The sequence below is a fragment of the Saccopteryx bilineata genome, chromosome 3, assembly GCF_036850765.1.
Source record: "Saccopteryx bilineata isolate mSacBil1 chromosome 3, mSacBil1_pri_phased_curated, whole genome shotgun sequence".
Lineage (NCBI taxonomy): Eukaryota > Metazoa > Chordata > Mammalia > Chiroptera > Emballonuridae > Saccopteryx > Saccopteryx bilineata.
Genome location: NC_089492.1, coordinates 268,710,090 through 268,723,506, shown reverse-complemented (window position 1 = coordinate 268,723,506; position 13,417 = coordinate 268,710,090). Strand labels below are relative to the sequence as shown.

The following is a 13,417-nucleotide window of genomic DNA, read 5'->3' as shown; positions in this document are numbered from 1 at the left end:
TAGTTCCTATTGAAATACTGGTCAGTTTGTTGATTTAAATTTACTTGTTCTTTATTTTAAATATTGTATTTGTCCCCCCCCCCTTTTTTTTTTACTTTAAAATAAGATATGTGCAGTGTGCATAGGGATTTGTTCATAGTTTTTTTTATAGTCCAGCCCTCCAACGGTCTGAGGGACAGTGAACTGGCCCCTGCGTAAAAAGTTTGGGGACCCCTGCTGTACAGCAACATGTGGCCTGTGGCAGGCAGGTGTGTCAGTGCAGGTAGGACATGTCCCCACTCATAGAAAGTGCTATAGGTTATCATTGCTCTGGGCTCTCCTATTCCTTCTCATTATTCCCACAGAAGACTGTTCACAGGGTCGAGGAGGGGAGTGTGGGGGTCTGTGGCCTCCCTGACACTGCAGATAGAAAGGGTTCAGAGCAATGGGTTGTCTCATATCCAAAAACTGGGCCTTAAGGGCCCTCAGACCTCAGAGGTCACTGAGTGTTTTCCTCTACTCAAGGCCCAAACCCTCATACAACAATGCCTCCTGTGGTCCTCTGGCGTCTGCCTGAGCACGTCCGTGGTGGGCAATGCAAGGTCAAGTGAAGCAACCCTGTCCATCACCACATAACTGAGGTCATTAGAAAGATTTTCCTGAGCTGAGCATAAGCATGCCTCCCTCTGGTCACAACTACAGTCCTGTTTAGCCTTCTGGTGCCGAGGAGGAAACCTAAGCCTTCTTCCATGAGTCCTTCAGGTACAGTGTGTCCGTAAAGTCATGCTGCACTTTTGACCGGTCACAGGAAAGCAAGAAAAGATGATAGAAATGTGAAATCTGCACCAAATAAAAGGAAAACTCTCCCAGTTTCATACGTATTCAGTGCAGTTCGATGTGGGCTCACGCACAGATTTTTTAGGGCTCCTTAGGTAGCTATCCCGTATAGCCTCTACAGATTCGTCACTGACTGATGGCCTACCAGAACGGGGTTTCTCCACCAAACTGCTAGTTTCCTTCAAACGCTTATCCCACCGAGTAATGTTATTCCTATGTGGTGGCACTTTGTTATAAACGCGCCGATATTCACGTTGCACTTTGGTCACGGATTTGAATTTAGCGAGCCACAGAACACGCTGAACTTTCCTCTGTACCGTCCACATCTCAACTGGCGTGGCCGTGGGCTGCTCCGCTGTATACATGGTGTTACGTCATCATCTGCCCATGTGCACATGCTGCCACCTCATCCTACAGAAACTGGGAGGGTTTTCCTTTTATTTGGTGCAGATTTCACATTTCTATCACCTTTTGTTGCTTTCCTGTGACCAGTCAAAAGTGCACCATGACTTTACGGACACACTGTATTTGAGGATGACTGAACCCATACTTGCTTCTCAGCCAAATATGCCTAGTTCTTTCTTCCAACTGTTTTTGTGACATAGTTTTGAGTCTGTTGCCTATAGTGGCATTCCTCCTCTCCTCAACAACACACCCAGATTGTCAAATAAACCTCAGAGAATTGGAGTCTAGGGTTGAATGCACAACCTCAAATAGAGAACAATGGAAAACTGAATGGACCATCAACTCCCTGGTTCCAGATCTACATTTCTGATGATAGGCCAAGACTTCATTAATATCTCTGACAGCCCTATCACACTGCTGACTCAACTCAAATTCAGTCAATCAAAACTCCCCATTTCATTCTCCATATACACTATTATTACGTCTTCCCCTTATGATCCAGCCCTGCCTACATTTCCCACAATGCCCCACCTCATCCTTTAGACTCTAGTCAGTCCAAGACTTTGTAATTCCTTATATACTGTGCTGTTTATCTCATTACGTGTTTGCACAATTTATTCCCCCAGACTTCCTCATGAATTCCTACTCCTTAAGTGAAAAAGTGGATGCTATCCTCTCTACATAGCTAGACAGTTAACCCCTCCATCCCATTTTATTTCTAGACCATGTACATATTTTCATTGTGCACTAAGGCAGCAAATACTTGTTTATATGTATGCTTCTCCTGCTGGATTATAAGCTTCATGAGGATTCAATCTTCTCTGTATCCCTAGCTCCTAACATGGTGCCTGACACATAGTTGGCAAGGAAGCCTTGTTAAATTGTTTGTTGAAGAGAATAGTGTCCTCTACTCTGTCCTTTTATAGTTGTGTATCTCTCTCTTTTTGTGTGTGTCTTTTTTGAACCTTAATTTTTTTACATCTGTCCTTGAAATGCTTCATTTTGGGTTGGGTTTGGTCCTTCATGCCAAGCTAAGTCTTTGAGAGAGTGATTAGGACACTAATACATTATCTATGTGCTGTCGGCCCACTTACTCAGTGGACCACCTGAATCCTCACCTAAGCCATTTTAAGATATACAGCCCTGGAGAGCATCAAGACAGAGTGCTGTGGGACATGACCAGAAACGCGGGTAGGACACGATAGGGAAGCTCGTCAGAATGAGCCCAGCGGGGATAGTGCCTCCTCTGGTTTTACCTCATCAGCAAAGTCCTTTTCCAGGTCCAAGTAAGCTGTGTAGGTTTTGTTTCCACCCCATTTTTCATCTCGAAGGATCACAAACTCTGTAAGAAAAGGATCCACACCAATACTCACTATCAATGGCAGAATCAGCATTTCTAGCCCAAAGATATGGGTAGCTGTTGTTTCTGCCATATATGTATTTTGAACTTTATTATAAAGCATCATATTTGTTTATTTTTAAAAGATTTTTTTTTTAAATTGACTTTTAGAGAGAGGAGAGAGAGAGAGAAAGGGGGGAGGAGCAGGAAGCTTCAACTCCCATATGTGTCTTGACCGGGCAAGCCCAGGGCTTTGAACCTGTAGCCTCAGTGTTCCTGGTCGATGCTTTATCCACTGCGCCACCAGAGGTCAGGCATATAATAATGTTTTATTATTTTTTTAAACTGGATGCGTGGCCATGTTGTATGCCCAGCTAGCATCCAAACTCAAGAGGAAGGATCACGTCTTATATTTCTTTTTATTCCTCTAGTTCATGTTTGCCCCCACCCTCATTTCTACCACCCTGGCCCCCACTGACACCCTCCTTAGAACTTAACCCGGTAACAACACATGAACAACTAAATGGTATCTCCACTCCAATCATAATATTAATATACGTGAATTCAGAGCAGAGAATCAGGGGAGCCACCCTTGGAGGAAGACTGTGAAAAATCACAAGTATGACATGGTATGATCACAAGTATTATCACTACTAGTTTTGCTATTTCAGCCTGGCCTCTGAGAAGAAAAGAGGGAGCGTCTTACCAGACTTGAGGGGAAAAAGGACATGCTTAATGAAGGCCAGAACCCCATTGTTCTCCACATTCCCTGGCTCACAGAAGGCCTTCTTCAGTTTCTTCTTCACATCCTCCTTCCGATCAAGGAGATCAATCTTGGACTCCTAGAAGCCACAGAGGGGAAGAGGACTGCTTGTGGTTGAAAATTACAGTATAATATATTTTCCACTAACCTGTGTACAGCTGACCCTTCAACAACGCAGGTTTGAATTATGTGGGTCCCCTTATAAGTGATTTTTTTTTCACAAGATGCACAGTATTATAATGTATTTTGTCTTCCTTATCATTTTTTATAACATTTTCTTTCCTTGAGCTTATTTTATTGTAAGAATATAGTATATAATAAATGTAACACAAAATATATATTAATCAACTGTTCATGTTATTGGTAAGGTTCCCCAGTCAACAGTAGACTATTAGTAGTTAAATACTGGGGAAGTCAAAAGTTATATTTAGATTTTCAATTGAGTGTGTCGAGGGGAGGGCAGTGCTCCATATTCAAGGATCAATTGCTTTAAAATTTTTTTTGAAACAAAGATTTAAACACAAACCACTTTAAGAAAAGCAAAACTAATCAGAGTGAAGGACCACTAGCAATACTGCCACCCAACAAACAAAGCTATTTTAATGATTCTGTGTTCTTCCAAGGCCTTATCTAAGGCATATGGAATCACGGCAAATGTGTAGTTAGAGACTAAATGTTCTGTTTTTTCACTTAGCTACTTAGTCTTCACTTATAATTGTGTATCACATTCCCAATTACTAGTGACAACATAATTTACATTACAATCTCTAAACTTTTAGATCATGTTTTAATTGTTATGGATCATATATCATGCCACTACAAACATCCTAGCAGGTTTTGGTGGGGGGAGGGCTTCTCTAGGATTATTGTCTTAAACTATGAAAAACTTGCTAGTCCCTAAACTCTTTTCTGAAAGGGGTAGACAAACTGACATTGTCATAACAATGTGTGGGGATCCCTGCTTCTCAGCAGTCACCAACACCATGTATCATGAATTAGCTAGAGCCATTTTTACTTTTTAGGGTAATAAAATTTGTTTATTTTGAGTGAGCTCATGCTCATTTGAATTCAGTGGTTACCAAATTCTGGTCCACACATGACTCACCTGGGATGTACATGAATCACTTGGGGTGCTTTTTAAAATATATAAATTACTGGGCTCCACCCAAACCTCATGAATCAAAATCTCCTGGGGTTGGGCCAGGTATTTTATTTATAAAATGCTGTCTTGAGTAATTCTGATGCATTCATGTTTGGGAACTGCTGTTAGCACTGATTTCCAGGATTAAGATATGGTGAATGTCACCAAACAGGATGAATAACATGATACTTTGTCAGAGAAATAATCAACACATGGAGCATTTTAATTTAAGAAGAAAAGGAATGAGCATATCCTTTTAAAAATAACAATAACAGTTCCCATACATATATATATTTATTAATCTGTGATCCTAGATGAAGAAGTCAGACTTAAAGAACTAGACGAATGCCCAAACGTGACTTTAAACAGAAGCAACTACTAGGATTTGAGGGAAATTTGTTGAGATTCTGGAGTTGTTTTCCAAAACCACTTTATCAGAATCTAAGGACAGAGTCTAACCAGCTTTATTTTTTCTCTTTAAATTTCCTAGGTGATTCTGAAGATCAGCCATGTTTGAGAGCCCTGAACTCAATCTTTCATATCTTTGGGTTCCACTAAGTCCTCTGGTCTGTATCCTTAGTAAACAAAAGTGTACATTTCTTAATAGGATTTTTCTTTATTTTTGTGAGAGAGACAGAGTGAGTCAGAGAGAGGGACAGATAGGGACAGACAGACAGGAAGGGAGAGAGATGTGAAACACTAATTCCTAGTTGCGGCTCCTTAATTGTTCATTGATTGATTTCTCATATGTGCCTTGACCGTGGGGCTACAGCAGACCGAGTGTCCCTTGCTCGAGCCAGCGACCTTGGGCTCAAGCTGGTGAATCTTGCTCAAACCAGATGAGCCTATGCTCAAGCTGGTGACCTCGGGGTCTCGAACCTGGGTCCTCCACATCCCAGTCCAACGCTCTATCCACTGTGCCTCCACCTGGTCAGGCAATAGGACTTTTAATGTTGTAAGACAGCATATATATCATATTAGTTATATCAAACATCACCCTAAGAATCAAGATATTACGGGGTGAAATGCAACCAAAGCCTTCTCATTAATAAGGCTTTTTATCACAATTCTATGAATAAAGAAATTACTTTAACCTGTACTTTTTATTAGTAGCAGTAAAACCCTTAAAATCATCAGGATTGCTTCTGTGTCTGCCAATACTCAGGGACCAATGGAATTAATGGAATGACTTACGATTATTTATGACTCAAATACTGGAGAATTCTAGTTAGCTAAGTTACTCTTCTTCTGAGTCCTTAATCTCTTCATCTCTTGCTGAAAAGTTCTAAACAAGTCAGAGTTGCAACCTACCTCTTCTGAAGAACTCATTTTGCTACCAGTTAATCCTGGAACCATAGGATTCATCAGATGGACCCGTTTTGAATAGCCAAGTGCAGGGAGATACTGAGGGGTTAGAAAGAAACACACAAAGCAGATGTCAGTATAAATCCCTCCTCAGTACCCTGCTCTCATTTACCCCGGCCAGCAACTTAAATAGCTCATACATTCCAACATTTTCATATATCCCTTTCAATCTTCTTTTTCCTACTGAATATATAACTTCTAATGGTGATTATAATGTAAACAAAGTTCCCCCCCAAAAGCTTTTATTTCTTTTCCTTTTCACTTTTATGTATTGATTTTTCAGAGAGGAAGGGGAACAGAAAGAGAGATAGGAACTCTCTATTGATCTGCTCTTGTACATGCCCTGACCAGGGAAGGAATCAGCAAACCTCTGGGCTTCAAGGCAATGCTCTAACCAAGCTATCCGTACAGGGCAAAGCTTTTCTTTTAGTATTAAATTGTGAGGCTATTGGATAAACAATTATAAAACCTGGCACACATAATATACCAGCTGCAGGCTTTGACAGTAACAGGTGTAGAGCTGAAAATCTTTTTTGCGCCTGACCGGGATCCACCCGGCACGCCCACCAGGGGGCGACGCTTTGCCCACCAGGGGGCGATGCTCTGCCTCTCTGGGGCGTCGCTCTGTTGCAACCAGAGCCACTCTAGTGCCTGGGGTAGAGGCCAAGGAGCTATCCCCAGCGCCCGGGCCATCTTTGCTCCAATGGAGCCTCGGCTGTGGGAGGGGAAGAGAGAGACAGAGAGGAAGGAGAGGGGGAAGGGTGGAGAAGCAGATGGGCGCTTCTCCTGTGTGCCCTGGCCGGGAATCGAACCCGGGACTTCTGCACGCCAGGCCGACGCTCTACCACTGAGCCAACCGGCCAGGGCCTGAACATATTGACAGAAGGGAAAGCAGAGGCGACCACATACTTACCCTGGCTTTCTCCTTGAGGGCATTTTTTTCAAATCAGGTGCTGAGAAAGAGAGACTAAGGAGAAAGCAGCACTCTAGCTAAACCAAGGAGCCAGATATGGAAGTTTAGGGCTGTCAGGAGGCTAGGATTAGGAAAGGGCTATAGAGAGAAGGGTACCCCCCTAAAACTCTAAGTCAAGCCTGACTCGCGATGTCACATTGACCTGGAACACTGAGGTCGTCCGTTGTAAACCCCGGGCTTGCCCGGTCAAGGCATATATGAGAGGCAACTAGTACAAGTTGATGCTTCCCATCCCTCCCTGCCTTTTTCTCTCTCTCAAATCAATAAATAAAATCTTAAAAATGAGAGTGAGAAACCTGCAGGACATGATCAAGAGCTCTAACCTCTACATAATTAGGGTCCTAGAAGAGAGAAAGGAGAAAAGCAATATTTGAGGAAATAATAGGTGATGATTTTCCAAATTTGATGAAAACATCAATCCACATGTTCAAGAAGTTAAGCAAAATCCAAGCAGGATAAATACAAAAAAAGTATAGCAAAAAACATCATAGTTAAATTGTTGAAAATCATTGACAAATAGATAACCTTAAAAACAGCCAGAGACGTCGGCCTAGCGTGCGGAGGACCCGGGTTCGATTCCCGGCCAGGGCACACAGGAGAAGCGCACATTTGCTTCTCCACCCCTCCACCGTGCTTTCTTCTCTGTCTCTCTCTTCCCCTCCCGCAGCCAAGGCTCCATTGGAGCAAAGATGGCCCGGGCGCTGGGGATGGCTCTGTGGCCTCTGCCTCAGGCGCTAGAGTGGCTCTGGTCGCAACATGGCGACGCCCAGGATGGGCAGAGCACCGCCCCCTGGTGGGCAGAGCGTCGCCCCCTGGTGGGCGTGCCGGGTGGATCCCGGTCGGGCGCATGCGGGAGTCTGTCTGACTGTCTCTCCCTGTTTCCAGCTTCAGAAAAATGAAAAAAAAAAAAAAAAAAAAAAAAAAAAACCAGCCAGAGAAAAGATGTATTATCTACAAGGAAACAATAATATCTACAGGTGACTTTTCTTTTCCTTTTTTAATGTATATTTTATTGACTTTAGAGAGAGAGGTAGTGTGTGACAGAGAGAGAGAGAGAAAGAGAGAGAGACAGAGAAACATCAATCTGTTCCTGCATGTGCCCTGAACTGGCAACCTTTGCATTTTAGGACAATGCTCTAACCAACCAAACTATCTGGCCAGGGCAGTAACTTTTCAATGTAAACTATGGAAGCCAGAGGCAATGGACAACTCTTTAAAGTGCTAAAAGAAAAATAATTGCCAATCTAGAATTTTATACCCAGTGAAAGCAAAAGAAAGATGTTTTCAGATAAAAGAAAACTGAAAGAACTCATTACCAGGACACCTGCACTACAAACACAAAATACCAAGGGGGGTTCCTTAGGCTAAAGTAAAACAATCCCAGCCTGACCTGTGGTGGCGCAGTGGATAAAGCATCGACCTGGAAATGCTGAGGTCGCCGGTTCGAAACCCTGGGCTTGCCTGGTCAAGGCACATATGGGAGTTGATGCTTCCAGCTCCTCCCCCCTGTCTCTCTCTCCCTCTCTCTCTCTCTCTCTCTCTCTCTCCCTCTCTCTCTCCTCTCTAAAGTGAATAAATAAAATAAAAAAAAATTAATAAAGTAAAACAATCCCAGATGAAAGCAGAGACAGAAAACTGTAAGAAGAAATCAAGAGTATCAAAAAGGGTAACAGTAAGTACAAATAAAAATTGTGTAAAAAAATAATTGAAATATTCTTTAGTATTTAAGATACATATAAAATATATCTATATATATATACAACAATAACAGAGCAGGAGGGTATTAAATAGAGTAAAACTATAGGTTCTTGCATTGTTGGGAAATGGTAAAGATATCTAACTTAAACTGTAAAAAATTACAAAGACATATGTCATTTCTAGGGCAAGGATGGGCAACATTTTTGTATAGGGCAAGATAAATATTTTAGGCTTCATGGGCCACACATATGTTCTTTCTTATATACTCTTCACTTTTTTTTTTTTTTTGTATTTTTTCCAAAGTTAGAAACGGGGAGGCAGTCAGACAGACTCCCACATGCGCCCGACCGGGATCCACCCGGCATGCCCACCAGGGGGCGATGCTCTGCCCATCTTGGGGTATCGCTTTGCCGCAATCTAGAGCCATTTTAGCGCCTGAGGCAGAGGCCATGGAGCCATCCTCAGTGCCCGGGCAAACTTTGCTCCAGTGGAGCCTTGGCTGTGGGAGGGGAAGAGAGAGACAGAGAGGAAGGAGAGGGGGAGGGGTGGAGAAGCGGATGGGCACTTCTCCTGTGTGCCCTGGCCGGGAATTGAACCTGGGACTCCCGCACGCCAGGCCGACACTCTACCACTGAGCCAACTGGCCAGGGTTACTCTTCACTTTTTTATAACCCTTAAAAAGTGTAAAAAACCAGCCCTGGCCGGTTGGCTCAGCGGTAGAGCGTTGGCCTGGCGTGCAGGGGACCCGGGTTCGATTCCCGGCCAGGGCACATAGGAGAAGCGCCCATTTGCTTCTCCGCCCCCCCTTCCTCTCTGTCTCTCTCTTCCCCTCCCGCAGCCAAGGCTCCACTGGAGCAAAGATGGCCAGGGCGCTGGGGATGGCTCCTTGGCCTCTGCCCCAGGCGCTGGAGTGGCTCTGGTTGTGGCAGAGCGACGCCCCGAAGGGGCAGAGCATCGCCCCCTGGTGGGCAGAGCGTCACCCCTGGTGGGCGTGCCGGGTGGATCCTGGTCGGGCGCATGCGGGAGTCTGTCTGACTGTCTCTCCCCGTTTCCAGTTTCAGAAAAATACAAAAAAAAAAAAAAAGTGTAAAAAACCAGCCCTGGCCAGGTGGCTCAGTGGATTGAGTGTGGTCCTGATACACTGAGCTTATGGATTTGATCCCCAGTCAGGGCATGTACAAGAAGCAATCCATGAATGCACAACTAAATGGAACTAAGTGAAACAGTGAGTTCACACTTCTCTCTTTTTCTCTCAAATCAATGAAAAAAACCCCAACAAAACCATTTTTAGAGCATTGAGTCATATATAAATAAACCATGGGCTATATCTCTGCTAGACTAATAAAAGGTTCAACTTAAAAGTTAATAAAAGATATGCAATGGAATAAGAAATACTTGACTAATAAAAAAATTTATATTGTAAACATTTCCCCATTCACTAAATATCTCCAAAAACCATTTAAAATTATTATATAATAATCTACTGTGAGCCTGACCAGGCGGTGGCACAGTGGATGGAGCGTCGGACTGGGATGCGGAGGACCCAGGTTCGAGACCCTGAGGTCGCCAGCTTGAGCGCGGGCTCATCTGGTTTGAGCAAAGCTCACCAAGCTCACCGGCTAGGACCCAAGGTTGCTCGGTCTGCTGAAGGCCCACGGTCAGAGCACATATGAGAAAGCAATCAATGAACAACTAAGGTGTCGCAATGAAAAACCGATGATTGATGCTTCTCATCTCTCTCTGTTCTTGTCTGTCTGTCCCTATCTATCCCTCTCTCTGACTCTCTCTATGTCTCTGTAAAAAAAAAAAAAACTACTGTGAGGCTTTACCATAATTTAACAAATCCCTTGTCATTTGATATGTTTATTTCTAGGTTTTTGCTTTAAATTGGTAATATGATAAAACTTTTATATGTAACTCAAGTTGTAATTTTTTTTTCAAGAGAGAGACACACACAAAGGGAGAGAGATGAGAAACATCAACTCATGGTTGCATCACTTGAGTTGTTCATTAATTGCTTCTTATATGTGCCTTGACACAGGGGGAGGGTTCAAGCCAAGTCAGTGACCCCTTGCTCAAGCCAACAACCTTGGGCTTCAAGCCAGTGGTCTTTGGGCTCAAGCCAGTGACCTTCGGATTATGTTGATGATCCCATACTCAAGCTGGCGAACTTGGGGTTTTGAACCTGGGACCAGGTCAACGCTCTATCCACTGTGCCACCACCCGTCATGCTCAAGTTGCACTTTTAACACATTATTGACAGCTCATGAGTTAACTCATGTTTGCACTTGCATTAGCTATTTCAGTTTTTGAAACTCAGGGTAATATAGGATTATTGTATTTGTGACTTCGCCCTGAGGGTCAAAGTTCGAAAAACAGCACACCAGTTCTATATTCTCATGCAAACTCCTTTTCTTCCCACTCCTCCAGGCATGAGACAGCAAAATCAAAGGTGTGGTAAACAAAAACAATCACAGTGTTGAGCAGTCTAAACTTGGACAGTCTTCTAACTGCTCGCAGTTTGAACATACATATCAAGGATATTGTAAAATCTTTCTTTGTTGTGTTCAGTTTATTATAAAAAAAGTGACTTTTCTTGATATTTAGGTTTTTATAGCAATTATAGTATTACAAAAGTTTCAACCATAATGGATCGTGGAGGTGAAGAACTTTCCAATGAATTATATGCAGACACTTTATCTGATTGCCCGAGTGATTTTGAAATATGCTGTAGTGATGTAGAAATTGATAGTTTATCGGAAAACAGTAATGAGTCGGATATCAGACCACCAAAATGACAAAAAAGAAATGTAATAAGATCTGATAGTGAAAGTAATTTTGAAGAAGAGTGGGTGGAAAATATATTACACCAAATTTGAAGGATTATTCAAATATTTCAGTGCACCTGCCAACCTTAGTGATCCACGGAGCATCGGGGGAGTGACAGAATTACTTTTCAGTGATGATTTTTTTGATTTAGTTGTTTCTCAAACCAATTTATAACACCACCAAATGGGACAATTTTACAAAAAATCTACTAAAACTGTACCATGGACGAAAGTTACCAATACCGATTTAAAGAAGTTTCTTGGTTTGTTGGTATTGATGGGACAAATGAAAAAAATCACACTGGAGGGATTACTGGTTAATGGACCCTTTGGTAGTAGCTCCAATATTTCTTAAAACTATGAGCAGAATGAGGTTCGAGCAAATTCTTACATTTTTCCATCTTAGTGATAATTCACAAAATACATCTAATGAAGACAGACTGTATAAAATTAGGCCTCTTTTGGATTACTTTCTTACAAAATTTCAGTCTTTGTATGTATCTAAGCAGGAGTTATCCCTAGATGAAGCAATGATACCATATAGAGGACATATCAGCTTCAGTACATATAACCCAGCAAAAATAATAAAATATGGGATTTTAGTGAGAATGCTTTGTGAAAGCAAGAGTAAATACATCTGCAACTTCAAGATTCATTCGGGTGAAGGCAAAAGACTGCAAGAAGCTATATTATCTGTCTTAGAACCATATCTTGATTCTTGGCATCATGTATACCAAGATAATTACTACAACAGTGTTTCTACAGCTGAAATATTATTATTAGAAAAAACGTTAATCTGTGGTACCATAAGAGAAAACTGTGGCTTGCCAAAGGTACTTCAGAGAGGGGAAAAGACCTTTTTACAGAAAGGACCCATTGTCCTTATATCATGGAAAGGTAAAAGACCAGTGAATATGGTATCAACTATCCAAGATGCCTCTATGAAAACAACTGGAAAGCAAAAAATAAATTCTACGGAAGATATTGTTAAACCTGCGTGCATTTTAGACTACAACAAATACATGAAAGGAGTCGATCAAGCAGACCAGTATTTGATAAATGCAGTATCTTTTGAAAAAGTATAGAGTGGTCTGAAAAAGTAGCATTTTTTCTGGTCAAATGCGCTTTATTCAATGCATTCAAAATATACTGTAATTACAATAGACAAAATAAAATGATACAAAAGATTTCTACTTGAAGTAGCTAGGAAATGGATTATCTGCTGGTCCAAATGAGTGCAGCCCAGAACCTAACACTTCTGGTACTTCTAAAAGAGCTCCTTCCATTGATTCACCTTTTAGGCTTTCAGGGCAACTAAAAGACCACGTTTTAGAAAAAACAGTTACTGGTATAAAAAAAAAATCCAACTAGATCATATAAAGTGTGTGTTTCAAAAGGAAAGCGCAGCGGAACCAGATATATTCGCAGAACACGTTGCCCACCATTACACATAGGTGACTGCTATACAGTATATCACACCCCCAAAATTACTAAAATATATAACATGTATCAAATACAGTATGTAGCAGATATGTACAAAGTTTCATTGAAATTCACTATGTATAAATAAAGTATACTGAAGTTTATTTAGATTATTTCACTTTCATATTCAATTACCAAAAAATAGCCAGTGACATGAGATAACTTCTGTGTAAAATTGCCGGTGAACAATGTGTTAAAAATAATTTCCTTAGGACAAATTTGTATAATTACTAGGGCAAAGGGAAGAAACATTTTAGTGTTGTCAAACCACCCTCCAGGAATTTCCACTAGCAGTGTTTTCTCCCCATCCTTGCCAATGTGAGGTTTTGAGGTGCTTTCAAAAATACCAACTACTTCTCAAAAGCCCTTTTCAACTTACTCAGGTTCTTTCCTGGAAAAAAACTATTATAGGCTTGTGCTAATTTCCACCTTTAAACCCAAACCTCATTTTAGGGATGAGTGGTTATGTAAGACCCAGAGCAAACAGACCAAGTGCTCTGGGAAAGAACAGTAGTGCCTTTCCCTGGAAACCGAGCTATTAGGAAAGAAGCAAATCAAACAGGTATAGGGGCAGCTTCCTTGTGGAAGCAAAAACATGAGCTTTTTT

General features: G+C 41.8%; 1 protein-coding gene across 4 annotated transcripts in view; it reads right to left on the bottom strand.

The window, feature by feature from the left end:
* YARS1 (tyrosyl-tRNA synthetase 1) overlaps nucleotides 1-13,417 on the bottom strand; it is a 36,953-nt gene that overhangs the window by 8,471 nt on the left and 15,065 nt on the right. For all 4 annotated transcript variants that reach the window (XM_066269757.1, XM_066269758.1, XM_066269760.1 and 1 more), the window contains 3 exons: nucleotides 5,776-5,868; nucleotides 3,267-3,402; nucleotides 2,478-2,563 (listed from right to left, as the gene is read on the bottom strand). In XM_066269757.1, the coding sequence (XP_066125854.1) occupies nucleotides 2,478-2,563; nucleotides 3,267-3,402; nucleotides 5,776-5,868 (315 nt within the window). The remainder of the gene's footprint in view (nucleotides 1-2,477; nucleotides 2,564-3,266; nucleotides 3,403-5,775; nucleotides 5,869-13,417) is intronic.